At 46.1% G+C, this 16,667-nt stretch overlaps 1 protein-coding gene across 1 annotated transcript; it reads left to right on the forward strand.

The window, feature by feature from the left end:
* Positions 1–5,094: 5,094 nt before the first annotated feature.
* LOC123163110 (probable O-methyltransferase 2) lies at positions 5,095–6,834 on the forward strand. The gene is made up of 2 exons (XM_044580870.1): positions 5,095–5,982; positions 6,307–6,834. The coding sequence occupies exons 1-2, from the start codon at positions 5,173–5,175 to the stop codon at positions 6,604–6,606; spliced, it is 1,110 nt and encodes a 369-aa protein (XP_044436805.1). The 5' UTR covers positions 5,095–5,172; the 3' UTR covers positions 6,607–6,834.
* The last annotated feature ends 9,833 nt before the right edge of the window (positions 6,835–16,667 follow it).

A 16,667-nucleotide genomic window follows, 5' to 3' on the forward strand; every position in this document is an offset into this window, starting at 1 on the left:
GGCAAGGTTGATAGAAGTATATTGGATATACATTGAATTAAATGTGTACTTTACTAGTACTCCTAGTAGCACCAGGGTATTAAGATACCAGTTAGGTTGCTAAGTGTTAGTAACTCGAAATAAAAGAGCTATGGAATAAACGAAGACTAGCTAAAGGTGAGATGACGATGTGTGTTGGAAGTGTTTCCAAAGGTTGATGTGATCAAGCATCGCCTGCTCCCTCTACCATGGATATTGGTGTTAAACCTAAATAATTGTTATTTGGTGTTTGCGTTGAGCATAGGCATGATTGAATTATGTCTATCGCAATACGGTTACTCATTTAAGAAGAATAATGGTTACTCTGTTTATTTGAATAATACCTTCAATGATCTTGCACCTAAAATGAATGGTTTATTGAATCTCGATCATAGTGATACACATGTTCATGCCAAAAGATATAAGATAGTAATGATAGTACCACCTGCTTGTGGCACTGCCATGTAAGTCATATTGGTATAAAACGCATGAAGAAGCTCCATGTTGATGGATCTTTGGAACTCACTCATTTTTTTGAAAAGATTGAGACATGCGAACCATGTCTATTGGTATATACGCATGAAGAAACTCCAGGCAGATGGATCGTTTGGACTCACCTGATTTTGAATCACTTGAGACATGCAAATAATACCACATGGGCAAGATGACTGAAAAGCCTCGTTTTCAGTAAGATGGAACAAGAGAGCAACTTGTTGGAAGTAATACATTTTGATATGTGCTGTCCAATGAGTGCTGAGGCACGCAGTGGATATTTTTATGTTCTTACTTCATAGATGACTTGAGTAGATGCTGAGTATATTTACTTGATGAAACACAAGTCTGAATTATTGAAAGGTTCAAGTAGTTTCAGAGTGAAGTTGAATATCATCGTGACAAGAGGATAAAATGTCTATAATATGATCATATAAGATGAATATCTGAGTTACGAGTTTGGTGCACAATTAAGACCTTGTGGAAATTGTTTCACAACTAATACCGCCTCGAACACCATAGTGTGATGGTGTGTCCGAACATCATTGCTGCACCCTATTGGATATGGTGCATACCATGATGTCTCTTATCGAATTACCACTATCGTTCATGGGTTAGGCATTAGAGACAACCGCATTCACTTTAAATAGGGCACCACGTAATTCCGTTGAGATGACACCGTATGAACTATGGTTTAGAGAAACCTAAGCTGTCGTTTCTTGAAAGTTTGGGGCTGCGACGCTTATGTGAAAAAGTTTCATCCTAATAAGCTCGAACCCAAAGCGGATAAATACATCTTCATAGGACACCCAAAAACAGTTGGGTATACTTCCTGTCTCAGATCCGGAAGCAAAAGGGATTGTTTCTAGAATCGGGTCCTTTCTCGAGGAAAAGTTTATCTCGAAAGAATTGAGTGGGAGGATGGTGGAGACTTGATGAGGTTACTGAACCATCACTTCATCTAGTGTGTAGTAGGGCACATGAAGTTGTTCCTGTGGCACCTACATCAATTGAAGTGGAAGCTGATGATACTGATCATGAAACTTCGGATCAAGTCACTACCGAAACTCGTAGGTCGACAAAGATACGTACTACTCCATAGTGGTACGTAATCCTGTCTTGGAGGTCATGTTGCTAGACAACAATGAACCTACGAGCTATGGAGAAGCGATGGTGGGCCCGGATTCCGACAAATGGCTCGAGGCCATAAAATCCGAGAGAGGATCCATGTATGAAAACAAAGTGTAGACTTTGGAAGAACTACTTGATGGTCGTAAGGCTGTTGGGTACAGATGGATTTTAAAAGGAAGACGGACAATGATGGTAAGTATCACCATTAAGAAAGCTCGACTTGTCCTTAAGATGTTTTCCGACAAGTTCAAGGAGTTGACTACGATGAGACTTTCTCATTCGTAGCGATGCTAAAGAGTCTGTTGGAATTATATTAGCAATTACTGCATGATTTATGAAATCTTGCAGATAGGATGTCAAAACATTGTTTCCTCGATGTTATTCTTGAGGAAAGGTTGTATGTGATACAACCAGAAGGTTTTGTCAATCCTGAAAGATGCTAACAAGTGTGCGAAGCTCCAGCAATCCTTCTAAGGACTGGAGTAAGCATCTCGGAGTTGGAATATACGCTTTGATGAGATGATCAAAGATTTTGGGTTTATACAAAGTTTATGAGAAACTTGTATTTCCAAAGAAGTGAGTGGGAGCACTATAGCATTTCTGATGAGTATATGTTGTTGACATATTGTTGATCAGAAATGATGTAGAATTTCTGGAAAGCATATAGGGTTATTTGAAAAGTGTTTTTAATGGAAAACCTGGATTAAGCTAATTGAACATTGAGCATCAAGATCTATAAGGATAGATCAAAACGCTTAATAGTACTTTCAAATGAATACATACCGTGACAAGATTTTGAAGGAGTTCAAAATAGATCAGCAAAGAAGGAGTTCTTGGCTGTGTTATATGGTGTGCACAATGTGATCAAGGAGTTTATCACGGGATGATGTGTTATGGAACGAGTAAAGAGACTTACCGGTAACGAGATTGAACAATGTATAGGGATACCGACGATCGAATCTCGGGCAAGTACTATACCGGTAGACAAGGGGAATTGTATACATGATTGATTGAATCCTTGACATCGTGTTTCATCTGATGAGATCATCATGGAACATGTGGGAGCCAACATGGGTATCCAGATCCCGCTGTTGGTTATTGGCCGGAGAGTTGTCTCGGTCATGTCTGCATGGTTCCCGAACCCGTAGGGTCTACACACTTAAGGTTCGATGACGCTAGGGTTATAGGGAATAGATATACGTGGTTACCGAATGTTGTTCGGTCTCCCGGATGAGATCCCGGACGTCACGAGGATTTCCGTAATGGTCCAGAGGTAAAGATTTATATATGGGAAGTCCTGTTTTGGTCACCGGAAAGGTTTCGGGTGCTATCGGTAACGTACCGGGACCACCGGGAGGGTCCGGGGGGTCCACCAGGTGGGGCCACCGACCCCAGAGGGCTGCGTAGGCCAACTGTGGGAGGGGACCAGCCCCAGGTGGGCTGGTGCGCCCCCCCCCCACCATCAAGGCCCAAGGCGTAGGGAGAGCGGGAGGGGGCAAAACCCTAGGTCCAGATGGGCCTTAAGGCCCACCATAGAGCGCCCCCCTCTCTTCCCCCCCTTGGCCGCACCCTAGATGGGTTTTGGGGGCTGCCGCCACCCCTAGGGAGGGAACCCTAGATGGGGGCGCAGCCCCTCCCCTCCCCCTATATATACTTGAGGTATTGGGGGCTGAAAAACACATGAGATGAACTCTCCCAAGGCGCAGCCCTACCTCTCTCCCTCCTCGTTTCTTGCGGTGCTTGGCGAGGCCCTGCTGGAGTGCCACGCTCCTCCATAACCACCACGCCGTTGTGCTGCTGCTGGACGGAGTCTTCCCCAACCTCTCCCTCTCTCCTTGCTGGATCAAGGCACGGGAGACGTCACCGGGCTGCATGTGTGTTGAACGCGGAGGTGCCGCCCAGTCGGCACTAGGATCTTTGGTGATTTGGATCACGACGAGTACGACTCCCTCAACCCCATTCTCTTGAACGCTTCCGCTCGCGATCTACAAGGGTATGTAGATGCACTCCTCTCTCTCGTTGCTAGTCTCTCCATAGATAGATCTTGGTGACTCGTAGGAAATTTTTGAATTTCTGCTACGTTCCCCAACAGGGGCAGGGCGGCGGTGGCGGCAGCGCGTAGGGCAGGGGCGGCGGCGGCGACAGCACACAGGGCAGGGGCGGCGGCGCGCGGCGGCGGCGCACGGGAAGGGTGGGCGGAGCTCACCGGAGGGCGGCGATGAGGAGCGTGCGGTCTCGGGGTAGGGTGTCGGCGTCGGGAGGGCGGCGCAGCAGCCTGGCGGCGTCGGCGTCGGGGCAGAGCAGCGCAATAGCAGCCTGGCGGCGTTAGCATGGGTGTCGGGTCAGGGCGTCGGCGTCGATCGAAAGGAGAATGGGAGGTGGGGGGGGGGATTTCCGAAGTGTTGCCATATATAGCCAGCCCTTGAGTCTCGGTTTGTGGCACCAACCGGGACTAAGCCCTCATTAGTCCCGGTTCGTGCCACCAACTGGTACCAAAGGTCAGGTTTTGTCAGCTCAAAGGGCGGGAAGCAGAGACCTTTGGTCCCGGTTGGTGGCATGGACTGGGACTAAAGGGGGGAATTAATTGGTCCCGGTTGGTGCCACCAACCAGGACGAAAGGTTAATATATTGTTCCCGGTTGGTGGCACCAACCGCGACCAAAGGCTTGTGCCTGGCACAGCCGCGGTGCGGTTGGATGTTTAGTCCCACCTCGCTAGCTGAGAGGCCTCAAGAGTGGTTTATATATTTCCTCAACTTTTAACATATTTGTCATGCCTCGTCATCAAATAGTGTATCAATCGAATAAGTGCCTCTCTAATTCAAAGCATTTCATAGGAATTTTGAAGGATTAGAATTCTTAGGATTTGTGCTACATTAATCTTCTTTTTGTTGGATTGAATCTCATAAGATTTTTTTTCCAAAGGAATTATTTGTGTTCCGAATTGTCATGACATCAAACGATGTTCTCGCAAAAAAAAACTATGTTTATTTCCTGTTTCTATGAATCAAAGTGGCCTAAACATTATTTTATCATGAAACTAAACATTATTATGACTATGTAATTAGCCGTGTTGAAAATTCAAAAATGTGCATGGGTTAATTATTTTTGTGGCAACCAAGGATGTGGTAGACGTGGAACACCAACGACCTCGGGCCTTTATCTCAAAAATTATCCACCTCGTGTTACACGCGAGTGTGACGCCAAGTAATATTTAAGTAAAGCTAATAATTTCAACAGTATAGGATTTCCTAAAAAAACAGTATAGAAGATAAGCTGTGGCAACTGGCATCACAGTCTATTTAAACCAAGGTCGGGTAGTAGGTCAGCAGATACAAAAAAAAATCCACCTCGCGCTCCACGCGAGCGTGACGCCAAATTAAGTAAAGAAATACAGCTACTACTATCAACTTCAGCCGTGGTAGAGTCTATTTAAACCCCGCTCTCGCTCACATCAGATAGTACGGACATGAGATTAGGTCAAGCTGAGCAGAGAGAAAACAGCCAGTGATCGATCCGAGACACGAAGAACAATGGCCGCCCAGGCACCGGCGATCGAGGTTCCCACTGATGCCGAGCTGCTGCAGGCCCAGGCCGACCTGTGGCGCCACACCCTCTACTACCTCACCTCCATGGGGCTCCGCTGCGCCGTCAAGCTCGGCATCCCGACGGCCATGCACAACCTCGGCGGGGTCACCTCACTGCCCGACCTGGCGGCCGCGCTGTCCATCCCCGCAAGCAAGCAGCCGTTCCTGGGCCGCCTGATGCGTGCCCTGGTCACCTCAGGCGTCTTCGCCGCCGGCGGCAAGGACGATTCCGAGGCAGAGCTCTTCCGCCTCAACCCGCTTTCCCGTGTCCTGGTGGATGACGTGGTCGCGGACGACCACCACAGCCAGACGTCCTTCGTGCTCGCCGGGACGTCGCCGCACTACATGGAGGCCGCCCTGGGGATGGCCGACTGGTTCAAGAAGGACGTCACCGGACCAGTGCCGTCGGTGTTCGAGGACGTGCATAGCGCGTCGCTCTTCGACGAGACCACGGCGGCCTTGGACCCGGAGCTCGACGCGCTGGTCACCGAAGGTCTCGAAGCCCACGACAACCTGGGGATCGGCACGATCATGCGTGAGTGCCATGACCTCTTCAAGGGGCTCGAGTCTCTAACTGACTGCTGTGGTGGCGATGGAAAGACGGCGAGGGCCATCACCAAGGCCCACCCGCACGTCAAGTGCACCGTGCTGGATCTCCCCAAGGTGATCCAAAAAACTCCGTCGGACTGTGTAGTCAACTATGTCGCCGGTGACCTCTTCCACACCGTCCCAAAGGCTCAGGCCGTGATGCTCAAGGTACGTGTTTTCTGCTTTGTATTGTATGTATAGTGTGATGGTGTGAATCGATGGAAATGGCACCTTAATTTTTATCAACTACTCCGATCCCTCCCTCTGGATAATCCATTTCTCCAACAAGTATTTCAGCACGAAGGGAGTACTAATTTATACTTCACCATTGCAGACAATGACTAAATAAATCTAAAACTTGTACTCCCTCTGATGCATATTAATTGTCACAGCTTTGGTATAACTTATAAGCAAGTATAATATGGATGGGAGTAGTATATATAATTTAAGACTGAACTGACGCTAACAGGGCTATATACTCTTTGTACGTAGCTTGTGCTGCACCACTGGAGTGACGACGACTGCGTGAAGATCCTTACCCAGTGTAAGAATGCCATTCCTTCCCGTGAAGAAGGAGGGAAGGTGATTGTCATTGACATTGTGGTCGAACCATCATTAGGACCTGTCATGTTTGAGGCCCAGACTCTCATGGACTTGCTCATGCTTGTGTTCACGAGAGGCCGTCAACGTAGCGAAAATGACTGGCGTGAGCTCTTCATGAAAGCAGGGTTCACCGACTACAAAATTATCAAGAAACTCGGTGCACGAGGTGTCATCGAGGTCTACAAGTGAAGCCTTTCTCAAAAGTTTATCCAAAAGGCGTACTCTCAAGTACCATTGCAGTGTGCTTTGTTTATGTATGGATGGATCGTGAACTCCAATGAAGAAAAATAAAGGGAGTTTCTTATGTTTGCAAGGATATTATCATGTCACAGCTTAAGTGATAAGCTTATAATTTCTATCATCTTTAAGTTGTATCTTTTCCTTTCTGGAGTATTAAATAATATGTGTGTTTGTGTATGTACACTACAAAAAATATGTCAACTTGTGACCTTCTGTCAGTGACCCTGGAAGAAATGGTCATAAATCTACGGCCATTTCAGATCAACTGGTCATAAGCTGTTCGAGGGGCTCCAAACCCTAAACCATAACATGAAATGGTCATAAAGCAGACAACACCGGTCTGCTGCCTTATTTCTAGCTGATCACGACCAATATAGATGGTTATATTCTTGTAAATTGTGGTGCGTTGCTATGACTAGGCGCCACCTTATCAGTTTTGCCTTTGTGTCACGTTCATGTGTCAATTTTTGCCTATGTGTCATGTCCATGTGTCAATTTTTGCCCTAGGTTGTGAAGCAGCCTACATTTCTGTCATTCCCAAAATTTCTAAAAAATTCTCATAAATTCTTTGGATCATATATTCCTCAAATATGTGAAAACCCTTCATTCCCTAGTTCAAAAATAATTCAACAATAATCATTTTCCTATTCTGTTCAAAACAACATTTTGTGAAGGAAGTGTTATTTATATTTTCTTGATTGACCTCAGACATTTTGGGCACTCTTTCCTATCCAAATAATTACCTCATGAAAAAATTCAGCTCCATTTTGCTAGTAAATATTCCTTGGCAAATTTCCAAAGTTTATACTCAGCTAGAAGCTTTGTGAATGACGTACTAGCTAGGAACATCCTAATGAGTTGAATTTTTGCCACATCTTCTATATGCCCAAATAATAGTTCTTCACTAAATTTGAGCCCCATCTAACAATCCATGTGAGCTCACCATCCAATGTTTGTTTCTAGTAATATTTTCAGTTTGTGAAGCAACTACATTTTAGATTGCTTTATAATTGCTGAAAATTTATCAGGGCATGGCCTTAACCATAGAACCTCCCTCCACCAAATTTTTGGATCATTTAATTTATCCAATTTTCCTCAATATGTTTCCCAATTTTTCAGTTCAGTGTAGAGCATTGTGAAGCAAGTGCCATTTTTATTTATCGAAATGGTATGAAATTTTTACAGTGCCTTCATATGCCCAAATTATCATCCTCCTCCAAATTGCAGCTCAATCAAATCATCTATGTGAGCCCAACTTCAATTTATATTTTCTGTCCAGATTGGCACATTGCAAAGCAAGTGCTATCTATGCCCCTCGTATTTCCCTCAAACTTTTTGGGCAATTCTTCCAAATCATTGCCACATGCTAATATTCATCTCCATTTGCCTAGTAAATCTTCCTCGGGAAATTTCCAAAGATTCTATCTAGAGATAGCTTTGTGAAGTACTAGCTAGGATTATCCAAATGTTCTGAGATTTTTCCATATCTTTCATATGCTCAAATAATTACTCTCCACAAAATTTGAGCTCTATCCAGCAATCCATATGAGCTCATCATCCAATCTTTTATCTGGTCATATTTTTAGTTTGTGAAGCAACTATATTTATATTGCTTAATTATTGCTGAAATTTACCAGGGCATGTTCCTAGCTATATAACTTACCTCCACCAAATTTTCTCATTTCATTTAGCTAATTCCTCTCAATAATTTTCCAAAGTTTTTGTCCAGAGAAGAGCATTGTGAAGGAACTGCCACTCTGGCATGTCCAAATGGTATCAACTTTTTACAGTACTTTCCTATGCTCAAATTACCATCCTCCACCGAATTTCAGCTCAATCCATTCATTCATTTGAGCCCAGCTTCAACATCCATATTTCTTCACAGTGTGGTACTTTGCAAAGCAAGTGCCACCTTGCCTCCTCCATTTGAGCTAAAAAATTACCAAGACAATCTCTTTAGTGGATGATAATCCTCAGCCAAAACTTAGGCCCATTGCCCATGTGCATTTCCCCCACCGCTAATCAAGCACTTGGCTGCTAATTCATGTTTGAGCTTAGTTCAATCCACCAAACATGCCTAGGCCGCCCAGAACGCGTGGCAACGCCATGGTCACGCGGTGACCATGCGGTCGGCATGCCGGTTTACGCGCTCTGGAGTTGGGGCCCTCGGCCACCGTCCAAACCTTGACATCTTGCTACCACACCTTGTATTTCTAATTACGTAGATACTTATGTACCTAGAAATGATTTTTGGAAAAAAATAAAGAGCAGACTATAAGGTAGTTGCAGTTCAAATTTGACCCGCTTCCTACAAAATCGCAGAAATTTGTCTTTTTCACAAAAGGTGGACTAAAACTTTGGACACCCAACCATTTTGTCAACTACACATTAAATATGGCTTTACATTTTATAAAATTGATTAGGTCCAATTTTGCAACAAATATATGGTAGTTCCTGCACAAAAAACTCATTTTGAGCACTCGAAAAAATGAAAAATGAATTTTTCGTGAAAAGAAAATAAAAAAACTTCCTTAGCAACATTGTTTGCCATTCCAAGATGCACCCTGGCGCACAATATGAGATCATTTTAACAAACAATGCCATGAATGCTACCACAACATTGATCATTTGGCTTGGAAGCCATTGATCTTCACACATGATAGCTCGTTTCTGAGAACACTTTTTTTTAAATAGCTACCGTATTCCAAGTTTATTATTTTTCCTGGTAAATTGGCCACATATAATAACACAAAGCGAAGGTTTTCCAATTTTTCTCATTTTTTTGAATTGTTCATGCCCATTTCAAAATGCGGTCAAAACGACGGGCATGACCGCTCCTAGCTAGTGGTTGAATCTTCAGAAAAAATTGGTGTTTCTCTAATGAAGTGGACACTTTTGTACAAGAAATGGTTTTTGGAAAAAATCATGAGCAAACTATGAGGCAGCTGCAGTTCAAATTTCACCCAATTCCAACTGAACAGGCGGAAATTTGTCTTTTTCACGAAAGGTGTATCAAAGCTTTTGACTCCCAACCATTTGGTCAATTGTACATTACATATGGCCTAATATTTTAGAAAAATGATTTTGGTCCGATTTTGCACCAATGAGCCCCAAGTCTAGGAAGACCACAACGCGTCCACCAAGGAGAGGAAGACCTTCTGTGCCGCCCAAAGCCACTACGGTCTCACACGCTGCATGGACCATCAAACGTACCAAAGACGACAAGGACAAGGACCCTCTCCACCCGGAGATGGACTGGATCAGCTCTAAAGCCCGGTCAGATGGAGAGAACTACACCAAAAAATTGAAGGAGACGTACGGGCCTGACGCTGATCCTCACGTGCTACCGTTTGACCCTCTTGTGGCCATTGTCGCGGCAGGCGGTAGACCGAATGGCCGGATGGCGGTTCACCTCGATTCTGTCATAACCTCCTCCCTTCCGAGAGTCAACACGCTCCATGCTATGAGTATTGGCTCTACTCCTACCGTAGAGCGTCACGTACCACATTCCGTGAGCATTATTGAGGATATTCAGGTCAGTGCTTCTTCATTGATCCTTCATGGTCCTTCTTCATTGATCCTTCTTCATTATAGAGGATATTTGCATTTCAACATGAATGACATTTGCATTGCCATATTGTAGACTCTACTGATTGACACTGAGAAAGAACGAGATGAAAACCGGGCCAAGCTGAAGGCACAAGATGATCTAGTGAAATCTTTACAACATATGGTGGCCAATCTTTATTCCATGGAAGGCCAACCAGTGCCAGAGATGCCACCGACGCCAGAGTGGAACATTGTGAGTTTTGTTCAAACTATTTCTATCACCATTTTCGGCATTACCATATGCATTCATCTCACTATTGGGTCAATCCATCACAGCTCAACCCATCACAAGGGTCGAACAATGTTCCAGTAGTTCCACCTCAAGTTGGTGGAGTTGGGGCAGCAAAGGGAATGATGCCTTCTAATGTTGATGTTATCACTCCGGTTGATGGAGTTGGGGCAGCAAACAGAATGATGCCTTCTAATGTCGATGTTATCACTCCGATCTCCAAAATCGCGTGAACTTCATGTTATGTTTGTAACTGTTCCTTGTATGTTCAGAACTCTTGCATCTTGAGACTTGTAAACTTGTGGTCTATTGCTTTGATGCACTATTGCTTTTATGTGGAATGTTTTTCAGAATCAATCATTGCTTTTTTTGTTCAAGGATGCCTATATGTGACATGTCCTATGTGTGATGAACTATGTGCTGCTGTTGTATATGTTTCGCTGCAGGAAAGAAACAGAAACAGGGAAAAAAGGCTCCTGGGCACACCATTGCCGAGGGCGGCTCTCGGCAATGACTGTGAAACTGGACCAGAACGCACCCTTTACCGAGAGGCCTCTCGGTAAAGGATAATAACCTGTAGTCCTCCTGGCACCTTTACCGAGAGGCCGGTAAAGGATAATAACCTGTAGGCCTCCTGGCAACTTTACCGAGAGGACTCTCGGTAAAGGAAAAAGAATTGTCGACGGTGGCTCTCGGCAAACTATTTTCACGGCTTTTAGGAGAAGTGACGTGGCCCTCCCCTATTGGCTGAGTTTGCCGGGAGTCACACTCGGCAAATATAGAGTTTGCCGAGAACATCCCTCGCAAAGTTGGCACTCTTTGCCGAGAGTGGCACTTGGCAAAGATGGCCCTCGGCCTGTTCGCCTAGTCCCACGTGTCAGGAGCTGACAGGTGTCAGCCACCTACTGGCTGTCTTTGCCGAGAGTGGCGCTCGGCAAAAATGGCCCTTGGCCTGTTCGCCTGGCCCCACGTGTCAGGAGCTGACATGTGTCAGCCACCTACTAGCTGGCTTTGCCGAGAGGCGCACTCGGCAAAGATGGCCCTCGGCCTGTTCGCCTGGTCCCACATGTCAGGAGCTCACACGTGTCAGCCACCTACTGGCTGTCTTTGCCGAGAGGTGCACTCGGCAAAGATGGCCCTCGCTTGTTCGCTTGGTCCCACGTGTCAGGAGCTGACACATGTCAGCCACTAAACCCGGGCAAACGCCGGGCCAGGCCGGGTTTCGGGCCGGGCTTGTAAAAGCCCGACCTTCATTTCTCAAGCCCGAGCCCGGCCCGAAGCCCGAAATACTCCTTGTTTTCAAGCCCGAGCCCGGCCCGAAATAAAGCCCGAAGCCCGAAAGCCTGGCCCGAACGCTATTTTTCAGTGTACGCACGTGCAAGCCCGGCCTGAAGCCCGAAAGCCCGGCCCGAAATACATGAAAAGTGAAGCCCGAGCCCGGCCCGAACTATCTTTCGGGCTGCAAAACAAGGCCCGAGCCCGGCCCGAATGTCAAGCCCGGCCCGGCCCGGCCCGGGTTTTTCGGGCCGGGCTCGGGCCGGGTCGTCGGGCCGGGCTGTCCATGACCGGGTTTATTAGCCACCTACTGGTTGTCTATGCCGAGAGGCGCACTCGGCAAAGATGGCCCTCGGCCAGTTCGCCTGGTCCCACGTGTCAGGAGCTGGCACGTGTCAGCCCTACTGGTTGTCTATGCCGAGAGTGGCACTCGGCAAAGATGGCCCTCGGCCTGCTCCCCTGGTCCCACGTGTCAGGAACCGCCGTCACCGTCTGCTATCCGTTAGCTACTTTATTTTGCCGAGTGGTACTGTTTGACTCTCGGCAAAGTCTTTGCCGAGTGCCCGCGTTCTGGCTCTCGGCAAACTCCTGTTTGCCGAAGAGGTGTATGCCAGGTGGCTTTTGCCGAGGGTGACACTCAGCAAAGGCTTTGCTGGCGGTTTTCGGCCCTTTGCCGAGTGTCCGTGGCACTCGGCGTAGCACAGAATTCCAGTAGTGACAGTACATACACAGACACTCATACATACGCACATATACTTTTTTTTTTAACCCTCCGCCCTACGGCCCTTTTTCATTTGGCCAAGGCATATCCGTTTGCAACATGCAAATCAGAAAGCCAGGGATTATATCATAGCTCAAAACATTGTTTTCGATGTCTATATATAGCTACCTTAGCAGTCACACAACCGACTCGCATAAAGGAACTTAAATCCCTGAAAAGCTACAATTAACTCACATATTTTAACTAAGATGTAGGAGACCCTGGATTGGGACAAACCCGCCTCCCACATAATCTGAATTTCCTTGCAGTCAATCTCAACATGGACCATCTGGAAGCCCTTCTCCGTGGCCATAGCTAATGTGTCTCGAATCACCAGCAACTCAAGAGAAAAATGATCAAATATATGATCATAGCGCGTAGCGCGTAGCCATTGCAAGATGAACTCACCGGCATGGTTCCTGCAACCATTCCAGCGCCACCTCTTCTAATGGCCTCATTTGTTGCTCCGTCGGTGTTAATTTTAAGACAGCCTCTAGCAGGTGGGCACCATTTCGGAATTGGCACTATCAACGCATCCATCTTCCTCTCTGGTAGTTCCAGACTCCGGACAATATCATCAATCAGCGCCATGGACTGCCATGGTTGATAGCTTGTTTCACGCACATAACATCATCCATACGAACGAGGCACGCACACCCTACCCCTATGAGCAGCTCCGAGAGACTGAGCCGACACATTATCTTGATATTAATGAAGTCACCACAGACGCCTTCGTATACGACGGGAACATCTCCCCTCACTAAACGCACAACGCAGGAAGGCCTGGAATAAATTCAGCAAACGCGAGCATCAATGTCAAAACTGGGACTTGAACTGTGGTGGCAGGGTATACCATAGTCCTCCTAACCATCCAACCATAGGTTGGTTCGCACAAGATTGAGATTGTTATATATCGAGGTAGGGATGGTGTTTGAAGTATGATCTTGTGCCACCATTATTTCATATATATTATGTCCTTGCAATTACGCGTGCTGCATGAAAAAAAGAATGGTTGCCACCACTAAAAAACGGTGTTGGCAATGGGATACATTTGCTCCGATGTTGTAACACCAATGACGTCGAACTCTAGGGTGCTGAAACTTAACTCTGCAGGGCGAGAATCATTTTTCTTTGATGAAGACCAGACTTCAATGTGGAAGTGTTGTCCAGTTAATTTATCATTAGTCACTCCAGAAAATAACTAAGCAAGTGCACCTTCCAAGTGGAGGATACAAACCAGACTAGATCCCTGTGATCTTTGCATCTCTCTCTAAGATTTGTTCCGGATTGAATTCGATAACTATCACAATTAAAACTATCAACGATGTGGACACCGAGACCAATAACACGATGAAGGCCAAGTGATGCATGTCCAGCCGAAAGAGGAAGACCATCAACCCCAAGGAGAACAACGTGACCCCAGTCGTGACCAACATCAACATTGACGTCAATTGCATCTGCTCGCAACACCACTTGAGTAAGTCATGCCAAGAAAACTCGTGCAACAATGCATCTGGTAACCATATACTATACCTGTGGCCCGGTGGGGATTTCTTCATTACAACCATTTTCCAGTTCCCTACTCTTCTCGTCCTGGTGTTTGATGAGTAGTAGTTTGATCATTACTGTTGAGTACATGTATACAAGGGCCCGTGCAGTGGTAAATGTTTTAAACTGGGCACGAGCCTAATGTTTTAGATTGGGGCGGGTTTAGAGCCAAGCAGCGCGTTGCAGTCGGGACACAAGGAGAGGGGCTTGGGGAACCACAATTTCTTTGGACAATAGAAAGTTGGCATTCTTTGTACATGCATGCCAAAGTACTCATAAGTACCATCAATTCGCAAAAAATAAGAGGAAAGAAACTCACAAGTACCATGCTTGACAGGTGATCTTCTTCTATAGGGTTTGTCAAAGTTTATTTATATGAAGAAAATGAACTAGGCAGTTGCATTTTAGATACCGAGGCTTTTGACCTGGACTAGATCTGAGGCATCTTCACATTTTTAACCAACAATCTTCTTCGGGTTAATTTCCTCAAATTTGAGCAAAACAAACATCCCCGCCGTGGATAGCAAGACCAGGAAAGCAACGAAGACCAAGTCAAGATGAAGATCACGACTCCTAAGGGCAATAACAGTGGTTGATATGACATTCTTATATTAAGCCTTGCATGTAATTTAGAGATGGCAATAAAAGCATGTCTACAATGGTTATCTCTTTGCCTTATCTTAAATAACTAGCTATTCCTAAAAACATGGTGAGACATATTGTGCTAAGAGATCATCTCTTAAATAAGAGAAGACAAGCCTTTTCTTGTGACTTCTCTCTCCTCCACCTCAATATTTAGCCTATATGGCACTTCTAAGATAGCACCATTATACTTGACATAAGAAGATTAACATGATCTTAGTCGCAACCAACATAACGTCGACGTCAACTGCACGAGACAGTTAAGAAACGAAATAACCATAACAGGCTGCCCTCAAGCTCGGCCCTGAGCAGCTCCAGGTCCAGACGGTGCCCTTCAGCTAGGTCCGTACGTGCCTTCGCCACCCTCTCCTCCACCTCCAACTGGACCTGGGCTTCTCGAGCGGTGACGGCATCCTCGGCCGCAGCAGCCTGGCGCTCCATCACCTCCAACCTCTCCAACGCCAGGCTGTGCTCCACAGCCTCTGATTACCGAAATAGTAAATTGCATTTCGGTTAATCAAGTGACATTCGTTGATCAGTACGTACGTAATAGGTGGATTTCATAATAATAATAATAATCACTTCACATGCTTCGAGCTGCTGTGTCTTCTTCTGGCCTCGGCGTTTGATAAGCAGCAGGTGGATCATGACCGTGGAGTAGAGGAAGGTGATGGCGGCGATGATCAGGTCGCACCAATGCCCCAGCTCCGTCCATAAAGGGCGGGTGCAGATATAAAGAAGAAAAACAACATGATGAAACTGACCACCACGTGCTGCATGCACAGCTGCATACACAAAGATCAAACGCCGTGCGTCATGTAGGGATTATACAGCACATGTACGTACCAGACAGAGACTGTCGTCGACTCGTCGTCATCGTCGTCAAGATGCACCGCCGCCGATGCCAACAGCTGCGTCGAGGAGGAATTATCTTTGTCATGCTAACTAACTCTCTTGCTGCAGGGATTCGAGGTGGCAGCGAGAGTAGCTAGGTTGCAACGGCAGCTGCTTGACTTACTTGTGCAGCTCGTCGTCATGTCCTCCTTATCGGTATACCGTGGGCGCAGTTGTGTGCGCGGTGGCCAGACCTCCGCATTGAACTACAGTATCTTAACCGGCCGGTTAGCTAGGAGTCTATCTCCGGTTGCTATCAGATTCTATTCGACCTCTAACTCTAAACGTGCCACCACTACCAGAACCGTGACTAAGCCTTGTGCACAAAATTTAATTACACATTTTTACATAGTAGTGCCTCCTCACTTTTGCCCAATATATATTTCTACCAGTTTAAAGATTGTTATACAAAGCAGCGACGTATGTGGAGTTAGCAACCTCGTGCCATCTCTTTTCCCTTGTATAAAGAGATGATCAAAGTTTCAGACTAGACTAGATCCATGAGATCTTTGCATCTTTGCTAGTGCACTTTCCAAAAGGAAAAAAAAAACCTAAGCAAGTGCACCTCAAAGCCGAGGCTTCACACTAGACTAGATAAAAAGCATGAGCGACGTGGACACCGACACCGATAACGCGATGAACGCCAAGTGATGCCAATCAGACCGGAAGACCAAGACCGTTAAGTCGTCAACCCCAGGGAGATCAACAGCCAGGACAATTTAACCTACAACGGGCTAATACCATCTCTTTGCACCCAATCGTTCGCATGACATGGCGCCAGCGGACGTGCTGTCTGCATCAGATGTACGACGCCCGTCGATGGCAGAGCCGGGTTGTTCGCCTTTTGGTGACAGAACGCCGATGGCTATAGCGAAGCATCGACCATAGCTGCAGTAGAGGACACTACTGTTAAGTGACGTCGGAAAGGGACGGACCAACAAAATATTTTGTCAGCCAGTAAAAAGATATTCAGTATTTTTCAGATGGAGAATAAGCGATGGGTTGTGCCCATAAGCATATGCTCTATTGTTCTGTTCTTCCTGTTTATTATAG

This window comes from Triticum aestivum, chromosome 7B, assembly GCF_018294505.1.
Source record: "Triticum aestivum cultivar Chinese Spring chromosome 7B, IWGSC CS RefSeq v2.1, whole genome shotgun sequence".
In the NCBI taxonomy this organism is placed as follows: Eukaryota; Viridiplantae; Streptophyta; class Magnoliopsida; order Poales; family Poaceae; genus Triticum; species Triticum aestivum.

Bases quoted from the DNA above. Each gene is read 5' to 3' on its own strand.
- LOC123163110 (XM_044580870.1), top strand. From the start codon at position 5,173: ATGGCCGCCCAGGCACCGGCGATCGAGGTTCCCACTGATGCCGAGCTG. The intron at 5,983-6,306 runs GTACGTGTTTTC...CTTTGTACGTAG, and splicing joins CTCAGGCCGTGATGCTCAAG to CTTGTGCTGCACCACTGGAG.